Raw genomic sequence first — 26,858 nt, 5'->3', positions numbered from 1 at the left:
GTGCAACTCAAACCAAGAAATGGATTCGGAACACTTCAAAATCTGTGTTTCAGTGGCTGACCATGATAATATCTTTGAAAAATATTGGAGGACAAGATGCCAAATGACTTTATTGTCATATGCCTGGCATTAGAAAACAACATTTTCTTTTTTTTTTTTCTTTTCTATGTAGTTTAGAAGTATGACGAAACAGGTCCATTGAAAAAAAAAAGACTTCATTATGATTATCATTCATTTCCTTGTTTGTGGATGACTACCTCCACTGACTATAAAGACAGGACGAAACTGGATGACTGCCTACAGTTTCTCATGAACAAATGAATCGTTTATTTTAGAAAGGGCACAAGTCATATTTTCCCAATTTTACAGGAGACACAAAACACTATTTAAATTAAAGATTTTTTTCCCCCTTTCTCAGATTTGTTTAATGAAAACGGTGATTTCTATGGAATTTTTTTGTTCTGGACATGTGCCCTATCTAAACTAATCACTGGAACAATGAGAGTTCAAAAAGTGGACATATTACAAATCACTGCTTTAATGAACAGTAAGTATATTTGAGGCTAAGAGGGATGAAGTTACAGGAGAATGGAGAAACTTACATAAAGCAGAGCTGCACGCATTGTATACTTCACCTGACATAATTAGGAACATTAAATCCAGACATTTGAGATGGGCGGGACATGTAGCACGTATGGGCGAATCCAGAAATGCATATAGAGTGTTAGTTGGGAGGCCGGAGGGAAAAAGACCTTTGGGGAGGCCGAGACATAGATGGGAAGATAATATTAAAATGGATTTGAGGGAGGTAGGATATGATGGTAGAGACTGGATTAATCTTGCTCAGGATAGGGACCAATGGCGGGCTTATGTGAGGGGGGCAATGAACCTCCGGGTTCCTTAAAAGCCAGCAAGTAAGTATACAAAATAGTGTTAAACATGGAAATATGCCACTTTATTTCACTTTTGGTATGAAAAACTTTACTCTGCATTACCCTGTGTTGTAGTTGGCCAATTCACAATGGTGTCATAGAAAGACTTTGCCTCTTCACTTGCATGTTTAAGAACTTTTCCGCACTACACTTAGTTTAGTGAAGAAAGGGCATATATCCAGGTAATAAACCCTTTTTCAAATAAACAATAGCAACAATTAGAGTCGAGTTAGGAATATTCTTTTTTATACCCAATGCCTAACCTAATACAGTATATTTTTAACAAAAGATCAATTTCCACAACAATGTGACTTGTGCCCTTTCTAAAATAAACGATTCAAAAAGCAACTCTTACTTACTTACTTACAAATGGCTTTTAAGGAACCCGAAGGTTCATTGCCGCCCTCACATAAGCCCGCCATCGGTCCCTTTCCTGTGCAAGATTAATCCAGTCTCTATCATCACACCCCACTTCCCTCAAATCCATTTTAATATTATCCTCCCATCTACGTCTCGACCTCCCTAAAGGTCTTTTTCCCTCCGGTCTCCCAACTAACACTCTATATGCATTTCTGGAATCGCCCATACGTGCTACATGCCCTGCCCATCTCAAACGTCTGGATTTTAAGTTCCTAATTATGTCAGGTGAAGAATACAATGCGTGCAGTTCTGTGTTGTGTAACTTTCTCCATTCTCCTGTAACTTCATCCCGCTTAGCCCCAAATATTTTCCTAAGCATCTTATTCTCAAACACCCTTAACCTATGTTCCTCTCTCAGTGTGAGAGTCCAAGTTTCACAACCATACAGAACAACCGGTAATATAACTGTTTTATAAATTCTAACTTTCAGATTTTTAAACAGCAGACTGGATGATAAGAGCTTCTCAACCGAATAGTAATACGCATTTCCCATATTTATTCTGCGTTTAATTTCCTCCCGAGTGTCATTTATATTTGTTACTGTTGCTCCAAGATATTTGAATTTTTCCACCTCTTCGAAGGATAAATCTCCTATTTTTATATTTCCATTTCGTAGAATATTCTGTTCACGAGACACAATCATATACTTTGTCTTTTCGGGATTTACTTCCAAACCGATCGCTTTACTTGCTTCAAGTAAAATTTCCGTGTTTTCCCTAATCGTTTGTGTATTTTCTCCTAACATATTCACGTCATCCGCATAGACAAGAAGCTGATGTAACCCAAAAAGCAACTCTAACAAAATAAAAAGCCTTCGATAATAATGGTCCATAGAGAAACTTCTTGAACTTTCCATTGAAATTTACGAACACATATTCTGTACAATTATTTTTTTTTTTAAGAAAAGACAGCCTGCAGTACCACCAGATAAACGCATTACTATTGTCTGACTCACTCTGTAGCTTTGACGTATTTGCAAAACATCGGGAGGTGCTGTAACTGACTTACCTGAGCAATGTGAAAATGTATCGAGGGCTGGCCGAGTCTTTGCCACCAGCGAGACGTGTACCAAATTGACCTATAGGCTGCAGAAGGTTTATGTTGTTACTACCAACGAAGTTCTGAGCCAAGTTAACAATGGTGGACATCAATGACGTTTCACCATGATGATATGACGAATGTTCAGCAACTGAACCTGCCAACTGAGCTACCTTGATCTCACGTTTATCATTCCGCTTCAGACATGTGAAAAGCACCTGAAAAATGAATTTATTCATTAATCTATTTCCTTAATGTTAGCTTCAAGAATTCAAACAGATATGAAAAAGATAAGTTGAGTATATCGTAATCATTAAAGCCCGGATTTCTAAAGCACAATCAAATAGTAAACTAAGCAAGTAAATAGATAGATAGATGAATTTAATGTCATCCAGTGATTTACAGCCACAGACGTCAGAGTAGATATATACATGGTTACTACAATATGAATAAATGTAAGAATAAATATACAATCACCAGATAATCACAAAAACAGGTTAAAAGTTTTAAAAGAAATAGTATAAAATCAGCTTAAAATGTACAGATTTGTCAATTACATGAGGTTAAAACAAATAGTATCTAAAACGTAATATTGCTAAAATCATTGACATTGTAGATTGGATTTGCCATCAAAGTCCTTCTCACCATCCTTCTGAAAGTAAAATATGACGTGTTTCTTATATGCAATGGTAAAGAATTATAAAGTTTATAAGATATGGAAATAAAACTATTGCTTGGATGAACAAGTAGGAAGATTGTGCACATTACGCTTAACATACAGAAGGCAATCCAGAATAAACATTGACGGCAACTTAAGTATTCCTAGTTGTACAAAAAGTGGTTTACAATGAGTTCTAGAAGAGACGCCACAAATAATTCTCACTGCTCTCTTTTGAAGGATAAACAACTTAGAAACCGAAGTATGGTTGCCCCACAAAAGCATCCCGTAACTTAAGTGACTGTAAATATGGGCATAATAAACTGTAAGAAAGAATTATAACATAATGTTTGTCTGAGGATTCGTAACATGAAAATTCCTTTATTAACAAGATATTCTATGTGTGTACTCCAGCCCAGACCGGCTTCGAGGTGAATGCCTAGGAATTTAACTGAGGAAGACAAGTCAGTAATATTTCTGTTAAAAGAAAATTGAATATCTACAGTCTTATTAGAGTTGATGCTAAGTTTATTGGCGTCACACCAGTCTTTTATCCTGAACGATGTGTTGTCAAGCTGTCTTTTCATCAAAACATCATTATCCTGAGAAATTCCAAGTGCCAAATCATCAGCAAACATGAAAGTGTCAAGGCAGTCATCCTCAATGCTGGCTGGGAGGTCGTTAATATATATAATGAAGAGCAAGGGACCAAGAACGGAACCCTGTGGGACACCAAACTTGACAGGTTTAAATTGAGACACTGCACCATTACAGTAGACAGATTGGTGTCTGCCTGTTAAATAAGAATTTAAAAACATAGTACTCGAATTATTAAAACCATAAAAATTTCAGTTTTTGTATGAGTATAAGCACCAAAATAAGCAAAAATGAATACACGGAAACAATAAAATAAGCACGAAAAATGGCGAAAATAAGCAAAAACGAATACACGGAAATATGATAAATTATTTGTTTCGATCTTATTATTATTATTACCTTATTGAATAATTATTATTGAAAAATGTATCACTAGAACTCGATTGTTCACCCACATTGCCTTTAATCAGTTGCTGGTTTAACTTAGATTTATTCTTAAATATCTCCTTATGCCGCATTGTATTAATATGCTGCACAATGTTATATTTTTTCTTCGTAGAAACACTATTTTCACACACCAAACAAAACAAGACACTGCCGTCCTCACTGGAAATATTACTTCCAAACTCATTTGCGTAAAAATGCTGATTGAGAGGTTTTTGTGGGTGGCATTCCTTAACTACAACAGCGAGCAATCACATATAACTTATTGAACCAACGCGTGTTGCACAACTTACACACTGCAGCTTGGAACTCGGGGATTGACCGATTGACCTGTCTACTGTCGGTGACTGAGAAGACGAGAGCGGACTGAGGAGGAAGGGATGTGAACAGATAACGTACGACAACACGTGCATTATTTGTACTACAGTAAGCGGAACCTTAGGTCTCCTTCTGTTCAACTTAGCTTTAATTTCCATACGCATTGTTACTCATTTTTCCTGCACGAGTAATAACCTGGCTACTGGGATGCTTATCTGAGCGATGTTTATAATAATCAACAGCGATAGTCAAGAAGGTCACATTCTTTCCGCTCGTCTTCTCCTGAGTAACGGACAGTAGTCGCAGAAGCTTGACAGGGAATCCCAAGGTTCTCTTCTAATTAGAACTACACAGTATTATTTCACAACATCCTGGGTCATACCCTAGCGCTGCTTTCTTACGCAATCGACTGAAGTTAATTTTTTATTAGCCAATAAAAAAAAAGGGAATCAGTGTTGACGGCTAGGAGTGAAATATGCACTTTTAAAATTAAAGTTTTGGGTAAAATATGCTGTTTTAATTAAAAATCGTAAAATAAGTAAGCAAAAATGTTTTCCTGCAAAATAAGCATTTATAAGCACTAACATAGTTAAAACTGCTTATCTAGGTGTGTCTTACGAAGTATAACCTTTCTGCTTACCTTTAAAAGTGTGGAAAAGAATATGCATTTTGCTTAGAAATCCGTGCTTTAGTAATCATCAGAAAATGGGAAGCATTAGACAATATCTCGTATTAAGCTAAAATTAGACATCCCTGCCTGCATAATTTAGCCAGAATAAATGCCTGAACTTCTGGGCTCTAGTGATAACATTACGTTCAAGAAATTACGAACTAGAAGAAAAGTATACAGAGTTGTTGTGGAGGACGGGGAGAGAAGAATACCAGACTTCTACATATGTGTAATTTCATTCTGCGGATGAGTTTTACAAGATGTGTAGGTTACTGTAAATTTTTTCCCGCCATTTATACTGCTTTTCCCCTCCCATGAAAAGCATTAAAGACGAGTTCTACTATATTTACTTATCTGAAAAGTGCACTGTATACAAACGAATAAATTATGAAAACTATATTCTGGAATGGGGAGAGAGTATGATAGACTACTATAAAACAAATTAAATGCCTCCCATAATGTGTCATATATATCCACGATTTTTACCTTTCTTTGTCCTGGCTTCAAGCCATCTACCATACTGGGTATAGAACGTTCATTATCACAGTTGCTGAACAGCACCAACTCTTTGTTAACAAAGTCTGCATAGTTGACAGATTTCGTATCCTTTTCATACAAATACTGTTCTGGAAGACCTAGTTCTCGCCTCCGTTTTGTGTCTTCCATCCACCCGGTAAGCCACTCTTTACGTTGCTCCGCACACTTCTTACTGAAGGCCTGAAAACAATAATAATACAATTACAGATTCAGTAAGAGCCAACTCTCAAATGAAAGTTTATAATTTACAAATGATTTCACTTTCTCACTTGCTGTGTAAATACATACCATGTTGATGCAATGATCATCTTGTGGACCTCCATATTTGAATCTTATTCGATGTCTCTTCATATCAGAGAAGTACTCCTTAGCTTCTTTAGACGTGGAGGTTCCCAAACCTATTAAAGATACAAATACAATTTGCTTGAGAACAAAAATTAACTTAAATGTACTGTCATTGCAAGTTATCTTGAACTTCCTGAGCGGGGACAGAGGGGCAGAGGGAAGGAAGCGCGTAACGTGGGTGGAGCCAACTGAGTTGTTTGCACATGCTCCGCATCATATCTTGTCAAAAAACATAGAACTATTTCCTTCACTGTGTACCAGTAGTATTAACATGAAGCAGCAACCACAGGGTAGCAATTATGGTGAAATCACACCACCGCGGAGAAAAAGTAACGCTGTTATACACAGCGGAGAAAGAGAAATTATCGCAAATATAATTAAGTGTTGCGAGGAGGAAAAATTAAACAAATGTTTGCTGGAACCTCTTGATATGAGAGAGCGGCTAAATACTCTGACAAAAGTATTAGTTCCATGAAGAGAATTAAGAATAATATTGAATTACAACCGATTGAACCTCACACTACTCTGGGAAAGAATAGGTATGTAATGTTTAGAAATTATTGCTATAATAGTTATGTACAATAGTGTGTGTACTGTAAGCGACATACAGTAATGAATTACTGTTGTAAGTTATTTTGTTATAGTTCTGCAAAACATACTATTTCATTCCAGAATTAGGACTTGTGTAAAGTTGAAGTTGACGACTTCGATCAACATGTCATTCAGGATACAATCGAAGAATTCTACAAGATAATTCCGAATGGATGATGCCATTGACGAAATAATAATTAATTTTGGATCAAGCGATGAAGACGATGATGGTAGCAATGATAAGGATATGGATTGTGTATAATTGTAAATTAATGTAAATTCAAATAATAAGCCTGTAAAATATTGTTATAAGAATGTGTATATATCAGCCGTAGGTGTAAGTCATGTAGGCCTAGATAATGTATAGAAATAGCTGTAGTAACTCCGCCATTGCTGGTCCCCAGCTCGGATGAGAGGAGGAGGAGTGTATACACGATTATATTTAAATACTTACTCATTATAGGTTAATTAAAACCTGCTACGAAGCTATGTTCTCCTCTCAAAACCAGAGTGTCGTGAGATGATGTCTGTATTGAACCAAGTTCTTTTACAGTAGAGAGCTGTGAAGTAAAAGAACCAACGTTTTCTGAAAAGAGTCACGTTACCCGAGGGAGGGGCATCCTTGCCATGTCGTTACGTTGATGAGTACATGCCATACCGAGCAGTTCGAAAGATAGACTTAGGGGTTGTAAGGTTCAAGATAACTTGCAATAACAGTACACTTATGCTAGGTGACACAATTATCGTCAAATTAAATTTATGACAATTTTTTAAGTCTGAACTAGACAAGATTAGGTAATTAATAGGAATAAAAGTAATGTTTCAAAACAAAGATAATTATTCCATTCATCTTTAACATCCTTTAGTAGCGTGCAAATTAATCCGAACACAACATATTTTTACATTTTCTGTCATTGTTGGCCTCACAGCTGCTCATACCACTTTAATTGACATCTGTAGTACGTGTAATTCCATTGTTGAAGGTTTGTCATTATTTTTTTTATAATATGTGACATTTTGCCTGTCGTTTTGTACTTCTGCAATCCTGTGTACATTCTGTCGTCTTCACCAATGGATACAACTCCACAAAAACGGTCTAAAATTATAACATTAGCAGAGCATTCTTCTATGACACAGAAGCAAATTAATGCAGAATGTCACATCGATTTGGCTACTGTTTATTCGATCATAAAACGATACAGGGAGACTGGATCCATCACACCCCAGAAAAAAGGAAACTGTGGCCGGAAAAGGAAGACTTCACCTGCAGATGATCGTTTGTCAGGAAAAGTAAATTAAATCCTAGACTAACTGCTGTCGACTTAACCCGCGAGTTAATGGCTACCACTGGGGCGAATATTCACGTCACAACAGTGCGGCATAGGCTTTTAGAAGCTGGACGAAGGGCTCGTAAGCCTAATAAGAAGCAACTGCTAACCCCTGTTATGTGCAAAAAACGCTTAATGTGGGCAAAATTACATCAACACTGGACAGTGAATGACTGGAAGAATGTACTTTTTTCCGATGAGTCTCATTTCGAGGTCCACGGCCACCGTGTTTCTTATGTACGGAAAGGATCCGAAAAAGTAACAGCAGCTCATCTCCAGCAAGCACCCAAATACCCCCCTAAAGTAATGTTTTGGGGTTGTTTTACACATGAAGGGCCTGGAGCATTAATATCTATCAAGGGAATGATGAATTGTGACAAATATATTCACTTATTGGAAACCAGAATCGTACCCCAGCTGCAAAAATCATTTCCAGATGGCAGAGGTGTGTTCCAACAAGACCTGGCACCATGCCATACGTCTCGAAAAACTACAGAATTCTTCAACAAGAAGAATATTCAGGTACTCCCCTGGCCAGGCAACTCACCCGACATCAACCCCATTGAGAACTTGTGGTCAACTTGCAAAAGAATGCAAAAAATGGATTGTTCTACAAAGGAGAAGATGATTTCTGCCCTCATTGGTGTATGGTTTCGCGATGAAGAAATGAAGAATATTTGTGGGAAATTAGTGGAATCCATGCCAAATCGTCTCAGAGCTGTTATTAGGAACAAGGGAGGCCACATAGATTACTGAGGTATGTCTTAGATCCTTTTTTTATCCTGTTTGAGTGTTTTTGCATAAGTAATTACGTTGTTCGGGTTAATTTGCACGCTACTGTACAAAATCATAATACCATAATGCAACCTCTTAACCTTTAGCATTTACATATTTCTGGAAAGAATATTCTGCAGAATAATGTACATTTTTAATGCTAGGTTTCACATAGAGATTTATCATTGAGACTTGTGATTTATGCCAGTAAGTAAGCACAAGCATTTCTTGAAAACCTAGTGCCTGTATCTGCTAGGAAACCAATATACAAGGCACATGTCTCGAAGTTCTAAGCGTGTATGTGCAGTCTTCTTGCCTTGTACGTGTAGTGATTCTTACTGCATTTCCAACTGCACGAAAAATGAAGTGGTCAGAAGCCAATAAATTAAAACTGATTGAAGAATTTTACACTAGGAGATATTTGTAGGACCCTACTTCCAACGAAAACAAGAACAGACAACTCCTGTGACTGGTCTTCACAGAAACTCACTGTACCTTGTAACAAACTTAGGATAACAACAGAATATAGATCTTTATCATTCTGCAAAAAGGAGAGGGGGGGAGGAAATCACCTTTGTAGTACTTTATCTTGTATGTATGCCAGTTATCCTTTGCAGCCTTCCACTCTTCAAATTCTGGGAGTGAGTAGAAGGAGAACTCTTCGGAGCCCTTCGTTGCCTTCACAATTGGAGTAATGAACTCCTCCAGAAATGGCAGTTTCAACAAGGATGGCCAATTGTGGTGGATAAAGTTGATAAGCAGACCCTTAATATGAGATCCATCCTGATCCTGATCTGTCATTATCATGAGCTTTCCATAGCGTAGGGTTTTCAGATCATCTGTTGTTTCATATATTTTTTTATACTGCAGACCCAAGATCTTCACCACATTATTGATCTCTTGGTTATCCATAATCTAAAATTAACAAATGAAATAACATTATTAATGTTTTTCTAACAGGCAACCAAATACAAACAAAAGATATATGACATAAAACAGGCACTCAAACATCTTCAGGCTTTTAAGGAAACAGTTATATTATAGTGGGTTCCTTCCCATGTGGAACTACAAGGCAACAAGATAGCAGACACACTAGCCAAAAAAAAAAAAAAAAAAAAAAAACCTTACAAGCTGATTTGATGTAGGAATTTCTGAATCTTAAAGAGCAGAAAAATAGTCTTCCTGAAGACATTAAGAATCACAGCCAAAACCCTGCATTATTTAAGGTAAAACTAAAAAATTACTTAATATCTCACACTTTCTATTCTGTAGATGAATTCTTGACATTTCACAGTACTGTGTAAATATTTTAATACTATTAAATGGTTAACATATTACATTGTATAAAATATTGTTATTAAGGTATTAATTCTGTACATATTTCATATTTGCATTTTATATGTATTGCATTTATATTTAAATGTAAGAATTGGACATGTTCTTCATTCTATGCTATAAAGCAAATGTAAGAATATTATGGAACCAATAAATCTATCTATCTATCTACAGACGTGGACAAATTATTAACAAAATTGACGACTTTTATGATAATTCTGTGTACAAAATTTGACTTTTCAGTTTAGACTACAATTGACAATTTTGCATATTTCTATCATTACAGTAGACTGCAAATATGCAAAATTTAAACTGTAGTTTAAATTGAAGAGCTTAATTTTATAAAAATATATAATAAAAATCTTCAATTTTGTTAATAATTTGTAAATTAGCAAAAATGTCAACTACAGTCTAAATTGAAGAGTCAAATTTTGTAAAACTGTAAAATAAAAATCTTCAATTTTGCTAATAATTTGGAAATATCCAAAATGTCAACTGTATTCCAAATTGAAGAATCGAATTTTTTAAAAATATATAATAAAAACCTTCAGTTTTGCTAATGATTTGTAAATATGCAAAAATATCAAATGTAGTCCAAATTGAAGAGTCAAATTTTCTAAAAATATACAATACAAATCTTCAATTTTGCTAATAATTTGGAAATACACAAAAATGTTAACTGTAGTCTAAATTGAAGAATCATGTTTTGTAAAAATATATAATAAAAATCTTCAATTTTGCTAATAATTTGTCCACGTCTGTATCTATCTATCTATCTATCTATCTATCTATCTATCTATCTATCTATCTATCTATCTATCTATCTATCTATCTAGCCTATACAGTAGAACCTCGGTTTTCCGTCACCCTATTAACCAATTGGCACATTATCTGTCTTTCTTGCCCTGGTTTTACCATTACACAATATTTCATAAGAACGCTTCCACGCACTTCCGGGCAGGGATGTGAAGGGGGTGTTTTTCCCAACTTGTAAAATAGTCACTATCTGCTTTCAAAGAAATGATCCCTATAACTTTCACACAGTTTGCAAACCCGTGCACCACTTGGTCTTTGTCCTATTGTTCGAGTGGGCGTACTGTTTAAATTCTATGGAAAATGTCTTCCATGAACGTCGAAAGAAAAATGTGTTGTTTAGTATCGAAAAAAAAAAAAGTGCAAGTAATTGAGTGGTTTGGGAAAGTAGAAACTATAGCCCATGCCGAAACAGAATACGAGATTGTCATTACAACTGTGCGCTATTTAATCAAAAACTAAGATAAAGTGAATAAAGTACGAGAATGTAAATCTATAACACGATATCTCTACTCCAATCTTTCTGGAGACAACCATCACAAGGATTCCCTTGGCACTCAAAACTCACCATTGGCAACCGGTCTTAAATTAGTGAACCTCTGATCAACCAGCTAGCATGTTAAACATAAGTGCGTGTAGAAAATTTGTAACTATAGCCTAAGTATTAGACCTATGCACTTAATTTATGAAAATCTTCTATTATATGGATTATCCGATTTTTTCGATTAACCGTCCAGTCCATCCCCTGCGTTACCACGGATAATAGAGGTTCTACTGTATCAAAGAAATGGAGGGATATCCACAAAATCTCAGAACATTAAAAACACAAACCGAAGAAGGAAGCTGTAGCAAACTTCAGACTCAAGACAACACATGATTGTCTAGCAACTCATTTAAGAAAAACTGGAATATACCAATCAAGTCAGTGCACTATATGCCATATGCCAAACCCATCATGGACGAAGAACATCTACTCCACTGCCCTAATCTGGAATCCAATCAACAAGATCTCAAGAACTCTACTGGGATGCCAGAGCTATGACAAGAGAATGTCTCTGCCATAGGAACAACAACAATAATGTCATTTATGCGAAAATCCGTGACGAATTTCTGCTCAGAGCTGTCACACAGAATTGGCGCAAACATTTGAAATAGATATTGTAGGAAAAAAAAAACACTATGATCCCAATATCTTACCAAGTCAGTACAATTACTTGGATATGCTGACGATATAGAAATAATTGGCAGATCCTTTTCTGCAATGTCAGAAGCTTTCCTTGCACTCGAAAGAAATGCCAAGAAAATGGGTTTATCTGTTAATGAAAAGAAAACTAAATACATGACATCTGACAGTAGCTATTTTAATAGAACTGATGTAAAAATAGGAGGATATACCTTTGAATTAGTACACCAGTTCACTTACTTAGGGTCCATAGTCCAAATGAACAATGATGTTACTCAAGAAATCAAAAAACGGGTCAAGATGGCTAATAGATGTTATTTTGGTCTGATTCAACATATGAAGAGTAACATATTATCAAGATCTGTGAAGGTCTCGTTATATAAGACCCTCATAAGACCAGTACTACTGTATGCCTGTGAAACATGGACTATGAACAAAAATAATGAGCAAATTCCCCAGTGTTTTGAAAGAAAAAATATTGCACAGAGTTTATGGCCCAGTGTGTGACAAGGGTGTATGGAGGAAAAGGTATAACCAAGAATTGTATTCTCTTTATGAAGATGTGGAAGTCTCTAAATACATAATGTTAACCAGGCTAAGATGCGCAGGACACCTGATAAGGAAGGAAGAGGCAGAGATCCCAAAGAGAGTAATGCTAACACAGCTGGATGGGAGAAGAAGGAAAGGAAGGCCGAGATCAAGATGGATTCATGGAGTGGATGGTGATGCGAGAGCTTTTGGGGTGAGAAATTGGAGGATGGTACCTTTGGATCGCGATGGCTGGAGATGAGTCCTTGAGGAAGCAAAGGCTCAGCAATGAGTTGTAGAGCTACTGATGATGATGATGATCATCATCATCATCATCATCTCAATATCAATTACTTAAACATGAAACATATAAAATTATAGGTCAATGTTGTTCTTAAAAATCTATTTTGTAATTTTTTGGTCACACTGTGATTTCAGGACAATAGGTGGGATTAGAAAGAGTTGAAGAAATGGCAGATATGGGAAAAATTAACGAACTACAATATATGGACGTTTTTCTTTGCGACCTAACAAAGTGGATGACAAATGCAGGAAAATGATGGTTCCAATAACCATGAATGGAGGTTTCATTGTATTTAATCACAAAGAAGTAAACATTTTCTAACAACCAAGTCTACGAGGCCTGTCTAAAATGTATCCGACCTTAAATTTTCCCGCGCAAAGTAGTGATTCTAAGGCGCCGCCACTGTGCACGGTGGAAGGAGGAACCGTAATGTGCATGGTTGAATTTTTTCACCGCATTCGCTTGTGCCAGTCACTGGCTGGTGGTCGCCAAATAAGGTGCTGTTCTAAGTGTTTGTCGGATTTAGTTTTCTCGCAAGATGACTGAACGAATTGAGCAAAGATACTGCATCAAATTTTGTCAAAAGCTTGGTGATTCTCAAAGTCAAACAATTCGTAAGATTCAGCAGGTGTTTGGGGAAGATGCGATGGGTGTAACACAAATTAAGGAGTGGTTCAACCGATTCAAAGATGGCCGCACATCAGCGGAGAGTGAGCAGCGTTGTGGCAGGCCCCAAACTGCTCGGAGTGCAGCTGTTGTTGAGAGGGTGCGAAATTTGGTGATGGCAGATCGTCGTTTGACCGTGCGGGAGATTGCCGAAGAGGTTGGAGTGAGTAAAGATTCTGCACATGCAATTTTGCGTGATGATTTGAACATGAACCGAGTGGCTGCAAAATTCGTGCCCAAGTTGTTGCCCCGGAACAAAAAGACCTCCGTCGTGACATTGCACAAGACCTTCTGGACACCGCCAACACTGATCCTGGGTTTCTGAACACCGTGATAACTGGAGATGAGTCATGGGTGTACGGGTACGACCCAGAAACAAAAAGACAGTCGTCGCAATGGAAGCATCCTGAGTCTCCAAGGCCGAAGAAAGCGCGGCAGGTGCGAAGCAAAATCAAGGTGATGCTGACTGTTTTCTTTGATGTCCGTGGAATTGTGCATCACGAATACGCACCGGAAGGACAAACAGTGACAAAGGAGTACTATCACGATGTTCTCCGGTGACTCTGTGATGCAGTTCGGCGCAAAAGACCAGACATGTGGACGGCGAACAACTGGCACTTGCATCACGACAACGCCCACGCACATTCATCCCAATTGATCCACACTTTCTTGGCCAAACATGGAATTACAACCGTTCGCCAACCTCCCTACTCTCCAGACCTGGCTCCTTGCGACTTCTGGTTGTTTCCAAAATTGAAGACACCACTGAAAGGATCCCGTTTTGAGAGTAGAGAAGAGATAATGCGGAACGCGACGACGGAGCTGAACACCATTCCAAAAGAAGACTTCCAGAGGTGTTTCCGGCAGTGGAAGGATTGGTGGGCTAAGTGTGTGCAAGCACAAGGGGCCTACTTTGAAGGGGATTAGGGTCCCAACCCCGTCAAGTATTTGAAATATTTTTTCTGGCTAAAGGTAGGATACTTTTTAGACAGGCCTCGTATATTGCCGAAATGTCAATCTTGAAAATCTGGAACTGACATCTGCACACTTCTTGGGTAATTTAAATAATGTACAGAAAAGCATTACCCTCTGAACTCCCCCACTAAAAATAAAGCTAAGTGCATTTCCTTGAAAATACGAAAACTGTTTTCTTTTACATTGTAATGCTTGGCTGTTTGTCCTTCTGAATAGTTGGGGTCGTGAGGAAAAACGGAAATCAATCACAAATAAGAGACCAGGGGCCTTTTTCACAATGTTTACATCTTTGTAAATTGTAAACTTCTATTTCAAAATCTTTGTTCGTAATGTTGAACTTTACAAAGGAAATCAAACCTTTACAAACGAAATTTTGCGCACTCTACAAGGTTTTGTTTCACAATCAAGAACACTTTTTCATGTTAAATTCGAATATTTTCCTTAGTTTGCCATTGTACGCAAGTGACAATGTTGTTGTTGATGTTTTCTAATGCCAGGCGTTTGACAATAAAGTCATTTGACCTCTTGCACTCCAATATTTTTCAAAGATATTATCATGGTCGTCAGTTTCTGTCAGATACATTTCCAAATCACTGTGGGCTAAAGCAAGGAGATGCACTATCACCTTTACTTTTTAACTTTGCTCTAGAGTATGCCATTAGGAAAGTCCAGGATAACAGAGAGGGTTTGGAATTGAACGGATTACATCAGCTGCTTGTCTATGCGGATGACGTGAATATGTTAGGAGAAAATCCACAAACGATTAGTGAAAACACGGCAATTTTACTGGAAGCAAGTTAAGAGATAGGTTTGGAAGTAAATCCCGAAAAGACAAAGTATATGATTATGTCTTGTGACGAGAATATTGTACGAAATGGAAGTATAAAAATTGGAGATTTATCTTTTGAAGAGGTGGAGAAGTTCAAATATCTGGGAGCAACAGTAACAAATATAAATGATACTCGGGAGGAAATTAAACACAGAATAAATATGGGAAATGCCTGTTATTATTCGGTTGAGAAACTTTTATCATCCAGTCTGCTGTCGAAAAATCTGAAAGTTAGAATTTATAAAACAGTTATATTACCGGTTGTTCTGTATGGTTGTGAAACTTGGACTCTCACTTTGAGAGAGGAATATAGGTTAAGGGTGTTTGAGAATAAGGTGCTTAGGAAAATATTTGGGGCTAAGAGGGATGAAGTTACAGGAGAATGGAGAAAGTTACACAACGCAGAACTGCACGCATTGTATTCTTCACCTGACATAATTAGGAACATTAAATCCAGACGTTTGAGATGGGCAGGGCATGTAGCACATATGGGCGAATCCAGAAATGCATATAGTGTTAGTTGGGAGGCCGGAGGGAAAAAGACCTTTAGGGTGGCCGAGACGTAGATGGGAAGATAACATTAAAATGGATTTGATGGAGGTGGGATATGACGATAAAGACTGGATTAATCTTGCTCAGGATAGGGACCAATGATGGGCTTATGTGAGGATGGCAATGAACCTCCGGGTTCCTTAAAAGCCAGTAAGTAAGTATTATCATGGCCAGCCACTGAAGCACAGATTTTGAGGTGTTCCGAATCCATTTCTTGGTTTGAGTTGCACAATGGGCAGTTAGGGGACTGATATATTCCAATTCTATGCAGGGCAAGTGACAATGTATATACTGTTGTTCATGTTTAAATTCGAATATTTTCCTTTGTTTGCTGTTGTATGTAAGTGACAATGTAACACTAACTGATCACACAAGTAAAAGAGTATTAGATGAAATGGATATAAATAAAGTTCAACTTTCCAGATAAGAGACAATCACGAGTGGAAAAAATTAAGGTAATAGATAAAAAATGCTTTAACAGTCAACACTTTATGAACAACTATATAAAATATGAATTCCAGACTATGTGGATGTTCAATATTTACCTGCTTATGTGATGCTTCCCTCACATTCAACAATTTACCACGAAGTGGGAACACTCCATACTTGTCCCTACCAACCACGCCAAGTCCAGACACAGCCAAAGTTTTGGCTGAGTCTCCCTCTGTGAGGATAAGAGTACAGTCCAAAGAATTCCTAGTACCTGCATCATTTGCATCTTCCAGCTTTGGTATTCCTGTAAGTATAAACAGAATTTTCAGATTAAAAAGAACCCGAAACAAATATTTTTCACAAGTCATGTCACATTATACAACATCAGTAAATGTGAATACTCCATCAGTACATCAAGAATCTTGTACTGTTATAATATAGGGTAAATTTCTGATGATTCAAATTTCATAGGCATTATGAAAACATTCTTTCCTCTGTGTCTTTGGAAATAGCAACATTCTTATGATGATTAATGTACCCTATTAACTATTTTTACTATATTCACTATAAAAATGTTTCTTTCTAACCTTTTAATTTATTTTGTTTCTTGCCACTACACTGTTTCTGAAGCTGAGTTGCTTCCTTGAATTTGGCCCATGTTAGTACAGCTTCTACAATACCACATTTGGTAACCTTGAAAATTAAAAACAGAAATAAATAAGCTTCTTTTGCATTTCCACACCTGACAAATCATACAGACCACCAAAGTCAAAGAAATCGTTAATCAAGCAATCTCTTATGGCACACGAACTAAGTACTAATTATCTATACCCACATTCTTTGGTTCATGTATATTCAATGCATGATCCTTCACACTTTAGTTTGTTAAAATAATAATAAAATAACAATAATATATTAATTTCTCTCATCAGTTATTCACAGATTTCAAAAAGGTGTATATGACTCGGTTAAGAGAGAAGTTTTATATGATATTCTTATTGAATTTGGTATTCTCAAGAAACTAGTTCGAGGAATTAAAATGTATCTCAGTGAAATGCACAGGTCAGTTTCCGTCAGATGCTTTTCCAATTCACTGTGGGCTAAAGTAAGGGGATGCACTATCACCTTTACTTCTTAACTTCACTCTAGAATATGCCATTAGTAAAGTCCAGGATAACAGAGAGGGTTTGGAATAGAACGGGTTACATCAGCTGCTTGTCTATGCAGATGACGTGAATATGTTAGGAGAAAATCCACAAATTATTACGGAAAACAAAGGAATTGGAATAGGTTTGGAGGTAAATCCCGAAAAGACAAAGTATATGATTATGTCTCGTGACCAGAATATTATACGAAATGGAAATATAAAAATTGGAAATTTATCCTTTGAAAAGGTGGAAAAATTCAAATATCTTGGAGCAACAGTAACAAATATAAATGACACTCGGGAGGAAATTCAACGCAGAATAAATATGGGAAATGCCTGTTATTATTCGGTTGAGAAACTTTTGTCATACAATCTACTTTCAAAAAACCTGAAAGTTACAATTTATAAAACAGTTATATTACCGGTTGTTTGGTATGGTTGTGTAACTTGGACTCTCACTTTGAGAGAGGAACAGAAGTTAAGGGTGTTTGAGGATAAGGTGCTTAGGAAAATATCTGGGTCTAAGAGGAATGAAGTTGCAGGAAAATTGCATGCATTTTATTTTTCACCTGACATAATTAGGAACACTAAATCCAGACATTTCAGTTGCCCAGGGCATGTAGCACGTATGGGCGAATCCAGAAATGCATATAGAGTGTTGTTAGTTGGGAGGCCGGAGGTAATAAGACCTTTGGGGAGGCCGAGATGTAGATGGAAGGATAATATTAAAGTGGATTTGAGGGAGGTGGGATATGATGGTAGGGAATGAATTAATCTTGCACAGGATAGGGATCGATGGCGGGCTAGTGTGAGGGTGGCAATGAACCTCCAGATTCCTTAAAAGCCATAAGTGTGTGTGTGTGTGTGTGTGTGTCTATATATATATATATATATATATATATATATATATATATATATATATATATATATATATATATTATTATTATTTTGTGTTTGTTTCATAGTTAACATTAATTTTTAAGTTTCAAATTATTACGTAAGTTACATCTTTGTTCTCAAGAACTTTCACTGAAAATGACCACACAAATTAGCTCCATAAATTTCTGTGTAATTTCACAAGTCATTCTGCATTGTATAATAGTTTCTAGCCAAACATCTACAAATACGAAAACTAAGTAAAAACTGTTGATACACCGATTACAAAGAAAGAAAAACTTCATAAACATTGGAAAATACATGCTGCATTTTTACAGTACAGACACACACATTCTGCATTTGTATAAAATCACAAGCCAAATTTGAAATTTGAATTAGAAAATCCATTATGACAAAAAAATTAACATACTTACATTGGTTATGAATTTCTCAGACAGAGTACATTTTGATCCAAAATTTTTTGCCTGAAGTGTCATGGTTTCCTTAGTCTGAGAATCAAATGTGGGATTCACAATCAGACAATTAACAAATATCCAAAGGTGACTCTTGACTTGATGCGGCCTAAATTGTACACCACCCTTATGTTTCTTCTTCAACGTTTCTATTAGCTGCTTCACTATATGATCTGCTACATGGTCCACATGCCGTCCACCCTGGAAAAAAAAATACACACACATATATTTTGCTATGAATGAATGATTTATATAGTTTGAATTCAAAAAGTCGTTAAATTTAAAGAAAAAGAATAATTTCGAGGGAAAAATTGTTCCAGTGCCGGGCATCGAACCCGGGACCCTTGGTTTAACGTACCAACGCTCTACCAACTGAGCTACCTGAGAACTCTACCCGGCACCGATCCAATTTTTCCCTCTATATCTACAGACCTCAAAGTGGGCTGACAACCGTCAAGCAACCAACTCCATGTGACTTAGGCCCGATTGTATAAACCATTTAATCTTAGATCAGAGGTTAAATTGATCCTTGTTTCAGCTGAACTTTGAATTTTGTGTTGTATAAAGTCTAATCTGAGATTAATTTGTCTTAAACTAAAGTCAACTTTGACTGAAGAAATAATTTCTCCGATTAAGTTAGATGATCCAAGTTCATTTATTTCTTTTCTGTTTGAAATATGCGAGTGACAGATTGTGCAAATAAAATATCCATTATTATTAATATTAATAGATATGATAGGTACATTTATATATATTTCTTTCAATTTCTTGCCTTAATACACAAACAATCTTATATTTTATAAGGCTCTATCGTGTTCAGCAGTATGAAATAACATAACCTATAATTATATTATGTTTATAACAACCATTAATTATTAATGGATATGACAGGTACATTCATAAATTTTCAATTACCTGTATTACTAAGTGAAAATTGTGGTTTTATAAAGCTTTATTATGTTTAGCAGTATCAAACACCATAACATGATAACAACTCGGAGAACAGTCAACCTTCTTCTTATTGTCCGCCATTATTTACACTGCACAAAAAACCAGTGTCTCCAACAGAGTGTACGGAAAGTCGCCAAAAAGTAGTTGTAAAGTCGCTAGATTTCTCATTATCAACAAAAAAAGATTAAATTTTGTCACTATGGGGTGCTAAAAAGGTCACTAAATCCCTATTTAAGCAATATAAAAGTTAAAAGAAATTGTTGTTGAAAAAGAGTTAAAGTCGCTAGATTGGCAACACTGAACAAACCTGTCCGCGCATCACGTATTTCACCTGTTTATGCGATGTTGCCAAATCCTTTTCACGTGAACTTAGATTGCATTTGAACCAAGGTAATTTGATCGCAGAAAAGTTTTATACAATAGAAGAAGTGTCTGAACTCGGTTCACTTTTCGATCTTCGATCAAAGTTGATCTTTAGTCAGGGAGTTTTATACAATTGGGCCTTAAAATTGTGGTTTTCTGTTAACGAACAGTGACGTGTATTATACAAATCAAGATTTCAGGTATAACTTCCTGTAAAGGTGATTTGAATAATTTCGAGGGAAAAATTGTTCCGGGGCCGGGCATTGAACCCAGGACTCTTGGTTTAACGTACCAATGATCTACCAACTGAGCTACCTGGGAACTGGATTGGTGTCGGGTAGAGTTCCCGGGTAGCTCAGTTTGTAGAGCGTTGGTACATTAAACCAAGGATCCCGGGTTCAATGCCCGGCCCCGGAACAATTTTTCCCTCGAAATTATTTAAAGAAAAAGGTTTGTTAAAAGTCATTGTTGGGTTGAAAATTCCCTCTATTGTCTACCACTTACTGTCAAAATCCTTCAATTTGTGAAAGTGGATATAGAGGATTTTGAATCTGTAGGTTTCAACCATAAAACTGTTGAAATTCCAAGACTGAGATGGAATACATATTACTTAAATCATGTATATTTTGCATCTAGATTAATCATAGTGTATTACAGATAGAATCTACTGTGCTCCAACCACGAGAAAGTCTTTGCAGAATGAAACGGAGCGGGGTAATGCTGTGAATGAATGTTGATGTCATAAGGTCACACATGTGGGTACTCATATCTCTACTGGCTCGCTCTCACAGCACAAACAATAACATTGTTACACACATATTTATACTACCCTAGTTACAAAATTACATCACTGTTAATCTCCTGGTCTTTTAATCTCTCCATACAGGAAATAACATATGCAGGAGAGCGCATGGTTTTTAAACTGACGTTATAACGATAATATTATCTATCTAATTCGCTCCAATAGATGACGCAATAGTAAGCACATTCCTTTCACGGTTGATCTCCTGGTTGGAGAACAGTATAGTTACAATTATAAATAAGCAGGGTTATATTTGTTTCGAAACTCATATCACACTCCATGCTTCTCTCTGTTCCTTGTGTATTTGCACAACTAACAACACTAATGTCATGCTGAAACTTTGCTAGTGATCTCACTTTGTCTTCTACTCGCTCTGCACGATTCACAAAAACACATTTAAGTCATTTAAACTGGAAGCTGCTCAGTAACTGAGGCATTCTCTGAAACAAGAACTTAACTGCAAAATCTTGAATTTGAGGTACAGAGCATCAATCATTTTATATCCCGTACAACAGCACTGTGCAGAGCGAAATTAAAATATTTCTAGAGGGCGTTGTGTTTGATGGAGGGGAATTATATTTTGTCAGAAAGGAGATGTTAGTAAGGATTCAATATAATGCTGAAGACGGAAAAATGATGTATAAATTGACAAAAGAAAATTGTATAGTTTTTCACTCGTGAATTTCATTCTTATTTGTAGTATTTACAGACTAAAACTCATAACTTACTTTCGTAGTAGCAATACTGTTCACGAAAGACACTTGTTGGAAGCCTTTGTCTGATAATGATACTGCAACTTCCCATCTTGGACTTACATTTTCATATACAAATTTAAGTGGATTTCCCATTTCATCTTCCTTACCCTTCAAGTATAAGTCCACATAATCCTTGAAAGATTTTACCTATAGTAGAGAGAGAGAGAGACAAACAAAACAATGTTAGTACTTTCCATGTATAGAACAAAAGGAAACAGGTTATGCATAAAAAAAGATAGTACAATAAAATACTTTATGCTCGATCATGCCGAAATGTAGTAATTATACACCTGGTAGCAGTCCTTTAATGGACCTCATTAAAGTACACCTATTCATTGAAGTTCAGGTGCTTAGCCAATGACAAATCACTTTTGTACCATTATAAAACCTCAAGTATCGATTATTCTCGGATATGCAAGCGAAAGACAATTAGCGAAAAGTCACGGAGGCTGGAAATCCAATACTGTCGCAGAAGGTTATGTTCTGTTACTATAATAATTAGCGTTAATTGTAAATAATATTCAAATAAATTCAATTTTTCATCTCGTTTTTCAATTCTAAATCAATTTCCAGGTTATATCAAGACTAATGTTCATCTTATTCTCTACGTTATATCAAGGTCAATGACATTCTGCCTCGGAAAAATCAATACTTTCGCGTCTGCGCACATCTCACAATTCAGGTCAGTTCGCTACTCACATAACCATAACATGACCTACTTTTGAATAATTTCAAGTTAGAAATATGGTCGAGCATAAAAAGACGTATGAAACTTGCCTATAATGGTAATTAAGACCCTCATATGAAAATTATGAAACTCACTTGCACTCGTTTCGTAAACAAACATACTTGCGTCTTAATTACTACCATTATAGGCTCGTTGCATAAGGTACTATTATTTCACAGCCAATTTACTTTCAACTTTCCAGTCACGATACATTCAGATACATTTATGAACTTACTAGATACACTAAAACAAAAAATAAAGATTTTTGGCTTATTTATTGCATTTAGGAACATTCTTCATGGAAGTAACTAGTAATCGGGAATATAATTATTTGTGATTTATTGATGAAACAGTTGTAGTAACTCATGTTATACAAAATGGAAAAGTAAAATTTGCTCAATTTTAACAATTTTTCTGACTTTGACTTCAGCTTTGAAATATTCTGATAATGCATAAAACGTATTTGAATTGCTTATTTTTCACTCCAATACAATCAACATCACTAGAAAGCATATAAAGTCAAATTATCATGAAACAGGTATATTCAAAACTAGGCCTAACAAACAAATTAATTTCAAAAATTGCAAATTTCTTTAGAGTAACATGATCTCTGTTAAGATTTCTTAGTAATTTTTGGTAAAGAAGTAGAATGCAATAAATGATAAAAATAAGTAGGCCTACAATATAACATTCCTAAAACATTTGTTTACAATGCACCATGCTTTATAATGTTATCCTGAACAGAATCATTTTGAACAATTATTCCTACAAAAGTACTTCCTCTTGGAGAAAACATTCAGAGCTACTTACAGGGGAGAAAAAACTATCAGTTTTTTAAATAAAACTCACAAGACCACCAAAAAACATGTCAATTTTTAATATGAAAGATTCAATCCCAATCCAAATAAACTGTAAATAGCGCAATTTAATACTAAAATAATGAGTTTTAAGTCTCGGACTCTAAGGCCGGGTGCACACAGAATTAGACACCAGGTGAGACGTGACTTTTGCTTTACAATGCTTCATGACAGCTTAACATGGTCTGCTTGCGACAACTATGCTGATTGCTGCCAAACTATGAAGAATATAAATATAATATTGCATGAAATTCATATTTAGAACACACAAAATAACCTACAACAATATTTTTAACCTTTGAGACATCATGGTTCAAAAACACACTTTTTTTTTTTGCATGGAATGACCCTACTATGAAATACTTGGTCAAATTCAAAGCAGTGTTTTCAGCATCAGTTCAAAACTAATAAATTACTGATATGTGAACACTGCAGTACTTTGAGTGTTCCCAGACTGTGTACAAAATTGAATACATTATTATAACACATTTGTTATGCTACAAAAGTGAGACTTCTGTCGGAAGATAGGGCACACTATCAGTGATTTAAACATAAGAGTATGCTGCGAACAGACCTTCTTAAGAAACTTACAATTTAAAAAATCCATAAAATCCTGAAAGACAGTTTTATAAACATTTTTATAATCCAATTTCGGGTACTTGACTACATCATTCACAAAACTATCCCATCTAAGGGCCGTATTCATAAACAAGACTTTGAATGAAGACTTCCCAAAGTTGACTTTCGTAGTAAAGTTTAACTTTGTTAAAAGTCCTATTCATAGACAATACTTCTGAGACTTTGACTTTGGTAAGTCGAGATTTGACGATCTTGTTCTAATGTTGGCAATCAAAATCACTGCCTTCTAAACGAATTAAATTAATAGATAGGTAGTTGAAATAGAGTAGGCATTGCCACAATCAAAGCCATCTTTTGAGTCACAAATCAATGAAACAATTGAACATCGGTACATGTTAAGCAATTGTTAACCGTTCTTGCAGCTTTACATAAGAATAATATTATTCGAGGGCTTATTGCGAAATAAACGTAAGTACAAAAATTGACATTTTTAGGTCTTTACACCAATTGATAATAATTATTTTGTTCTTCTACCTGGCCACAAAAAATCGTAACTCAGTTCAAACAGTCTTGTATATAACACAATTTATAACTACAAAACATGATGGTATAGGTTATCTGAAATAGTATTGCGTGTTAAGAATTTTGTTGTGAATAAAACATCTGTTGTAGTTATGTTAGGTTCACATTAAGCCCTGAAAATATTTCATTGTAAAATAATTTTGTTGTGAAGACATGGAAGATTAAGATTCCACCAATGACAGACTATGAAAGACTGCTGACAGTTGGCAGAGTTATTCCCTGCATGTCAGCAGAAACTACTTAAAATTATCTGAAATCAATATGCAGAAAACATTATGACGACCGCAACGATTATAAATTAACTGCATTTCCAACTGTATAACCTATAATATAAAATTAAATAGTAAGAATCAATATTGAGCTATTAATCCTTACCTATAGCGTAAAATCGCGGTGAAATAAGTTGTATTATTTATTGGTGGAACAGATAATTCTCTTTGATTATTGATCAATGAAAGTTGAAACATGGAGAGGATTTTTAATACTATCTATCAAATCTGTACCTTGATTTGAAATCTCCTGGATGTCTTCAATATTCTCAGAAAATTCAACAATTTCCCATATATCAGTAATTTTTCTTTTGCCCACGAACAAAGTTGAAGTCAAAGTCTAGATTTTCGGCGACTTCGAAGTAAAGTCACGATTGAAGTTTACTTTCGTCAAAGTGTCCACTGTGAATAGGGAAATGGTGACTTTGTACTTTCCAAAGTCAACTTTGGTCCAAAGTCTCGTCTATGAATACGACCCTAAGTGTGACGTGGTAAAGCCTTACTTCTTTTTTCCTGTTTCTTTTAATGTAGCACCACTTTATGACAGTGATTAATGGAGAAATGTTGGAATGCAAAACCTACCACCACTATCTTTGTCCACCACAAATTCTACTTGGAACCACTGGGATTCGAACTCGGGTTACCAGCATGGAAAGTCGATCCTCTACCTGTTTGGCTAGCAGTGTGCTCTACCTTAATCTGGACATTTTAAACCTAAATATCCAGGGCTGAGAATGTCTGGAGAAGATCTACAGTAAAACCGAACCTACTTTTTTTCTCTCTGTGAATTGTCCCTTTTACTCTGTATTTTAAGAAATGTTGTTTTGTTACAATGGTTTCTGAATAAAATATATCTTAACTGCGATGATGTAAACACAATGCAAAGTAACTTACTGGAAGTTTGGTTCCATTGAGGTACACCTTAACTCCACGAGTTGATGCTGCTACATCAAAAGCTCTTCTCGACAGCAAACTTACAGTATCTTTATCCAGCGTTTCCATTCCGAATTTCGATAAATCAGGTTGGAATGTGACTTTTGTAAAGTCTTCACCCGAAAAATCTTTAATTCTTGGCTCTGAAGCTTTAGCCATGTTGCTTCCCCAGACCTTCATGTTACACAAAAAAACAAATGAAGGAAATTAACTTTATTAACTAAGAGTTCAAGCCGTTAAAACACTGCAATACTCAATAATACTTTAAAAATTTAGAAAAGAATCAATTTAACACGAATCTCCCTCCTTGGGTAGTAAGAATAAAGCTTAAGTACTTTCTCAAGGTTTATACTTATGAGTATAAGCATTTCCTGTGATTATATACTCGTAACCACTAGAACATACTCATTTTCGTAAGAATAAACACATTCTACCTAACACGATATACTCATCTCAACAGCCTTCTTGATCATTTAAAAGTTAGTATATACTCATGTTACCTATCCTCTTTGACCACATTGCACCGTGATGCTCAGTTTTTTTTATAGACTTTCACATGCTATCTGCATGTTGTAGTGCTTTATGTTTTGCTTTTTGTAAATTTTAATAATGGATAAATAAATAATTAATTAAATAAGTATATTAATAAAATGAATAATAAAATAAATTAATTAAATAAAATTAATTGCTTAAAAAAATTACATAAATAGATACATAAATAAATAAAATAAATAAATGTATTAGACGAATTAAGTAAGTATATAAGTAATTAAATAAATTAATTAAATAATTAAGTAAATAAATTAAATAAATAAAGATATAAATAAATAAATTAATTAAATAAATGAATGAATGAATAAATAAGTAAATAAATACGAAAGAGAGAGTGAATCAGGTAAGTGACGTTAATAAAGCAGAAAACAAGAAAATAGTACTGGGAAATCGTCATTACGGGATGTTGGATAGAGATTACAATCCATTTCTAGAATTCCAGTTATGCTAATTATATTTTTTTATTATGGAGCAGTTGTATATAATTTTAAAGTTACAAGTAATTGCATTTTGCAATTCAAATTTTACAAAAATAAACTGTAATTGTTAATTATATGTAACAATACAATCTAACCTTATGGGTATAATTTGATAGCCATTCATATTCTTATAGGTTATGTTTTTTTATGAAGAACAAATACGTGTTTAACCAATTTCACATTCACTTTTATGAAGCGTTAAAGACTTCTGAAGTTCACGTCTTTTTCTATATTTTTCCACGAG

At 35.4% G+C, this 26,858-nt stretch overlaps 1 protein-coding gene across 2 annotated transcripts in view; it reads right to left on the bottom strand.

Annotated features, from left to right (window-relative positions):
• Positions 1 to 26,858, bottom strand: part of Top2 (topoisomerase 2) — a 100,622-nt gene that overhangs the window by 53,646 nt on the left and 20,118 nt on the right. For both annotated transcript variants that reach the window (XM_069831960.1, XM_069831961.1), the window contains exons 6-14: positions 25,545 to 25,757; positions 21,610 to 21,783; positions 18,727 to 18,966; positions 16,857 to 16,962; positions 16,383 to 16,573; positions 9,225 to 9,567; positions 5,903 to 6,012; positions 5,564 to 5,794; positions 2,361 to 2,608 (exon numbers count right to left, since the gene is read on the bottom strand). In XM_069831960.1, coding sequence (XP_069688061.1) covers positions 2,361 to 2,608; positions 5,564 to 5,794; positions 5,903 to 6,012; positions 9,225 to 9,567; positions 16,383 to 16,573; positions 16,857 to 16,962; positions 18,727 to 18,966; positions 21,610 to 21,783; positions 25,545 to 25,757 — 1,856 coding nt within the window. The remainder of the gene's footprint in view (positions 1 to 2,360; positions 2,609 to 5,563; positions 5,795 to 5,902; positions 6,013 to 9,224; positions 9,568 to 16,382; positions 16,574 to 16,856; positions 16,963 to 18,726; positions 18,967 to 21,609; positions 21,784 to 25,544; positions 25,758 to 26,858) is intronic.

This window comes from Periplaneta americana, chromosome 7 (assembly GCF_040183065.1).
Source record: "Periplaneta americana isolate PAMFEO1 chromosome 7, P.americana_PAMFEO1_priV1, whole genome shotgun sequence".
NCBI classification, from domain to species: Eukaryota; Metazoa; Arthropoda; class Insecta; order Blattodea; family Blattidae; genus Periplaneta; species Periplaneta americana.
Note: the sequence above shows the minus strand (reverse complement) of the source record. Positions and strands in the feature narration are given on the sequence as shown.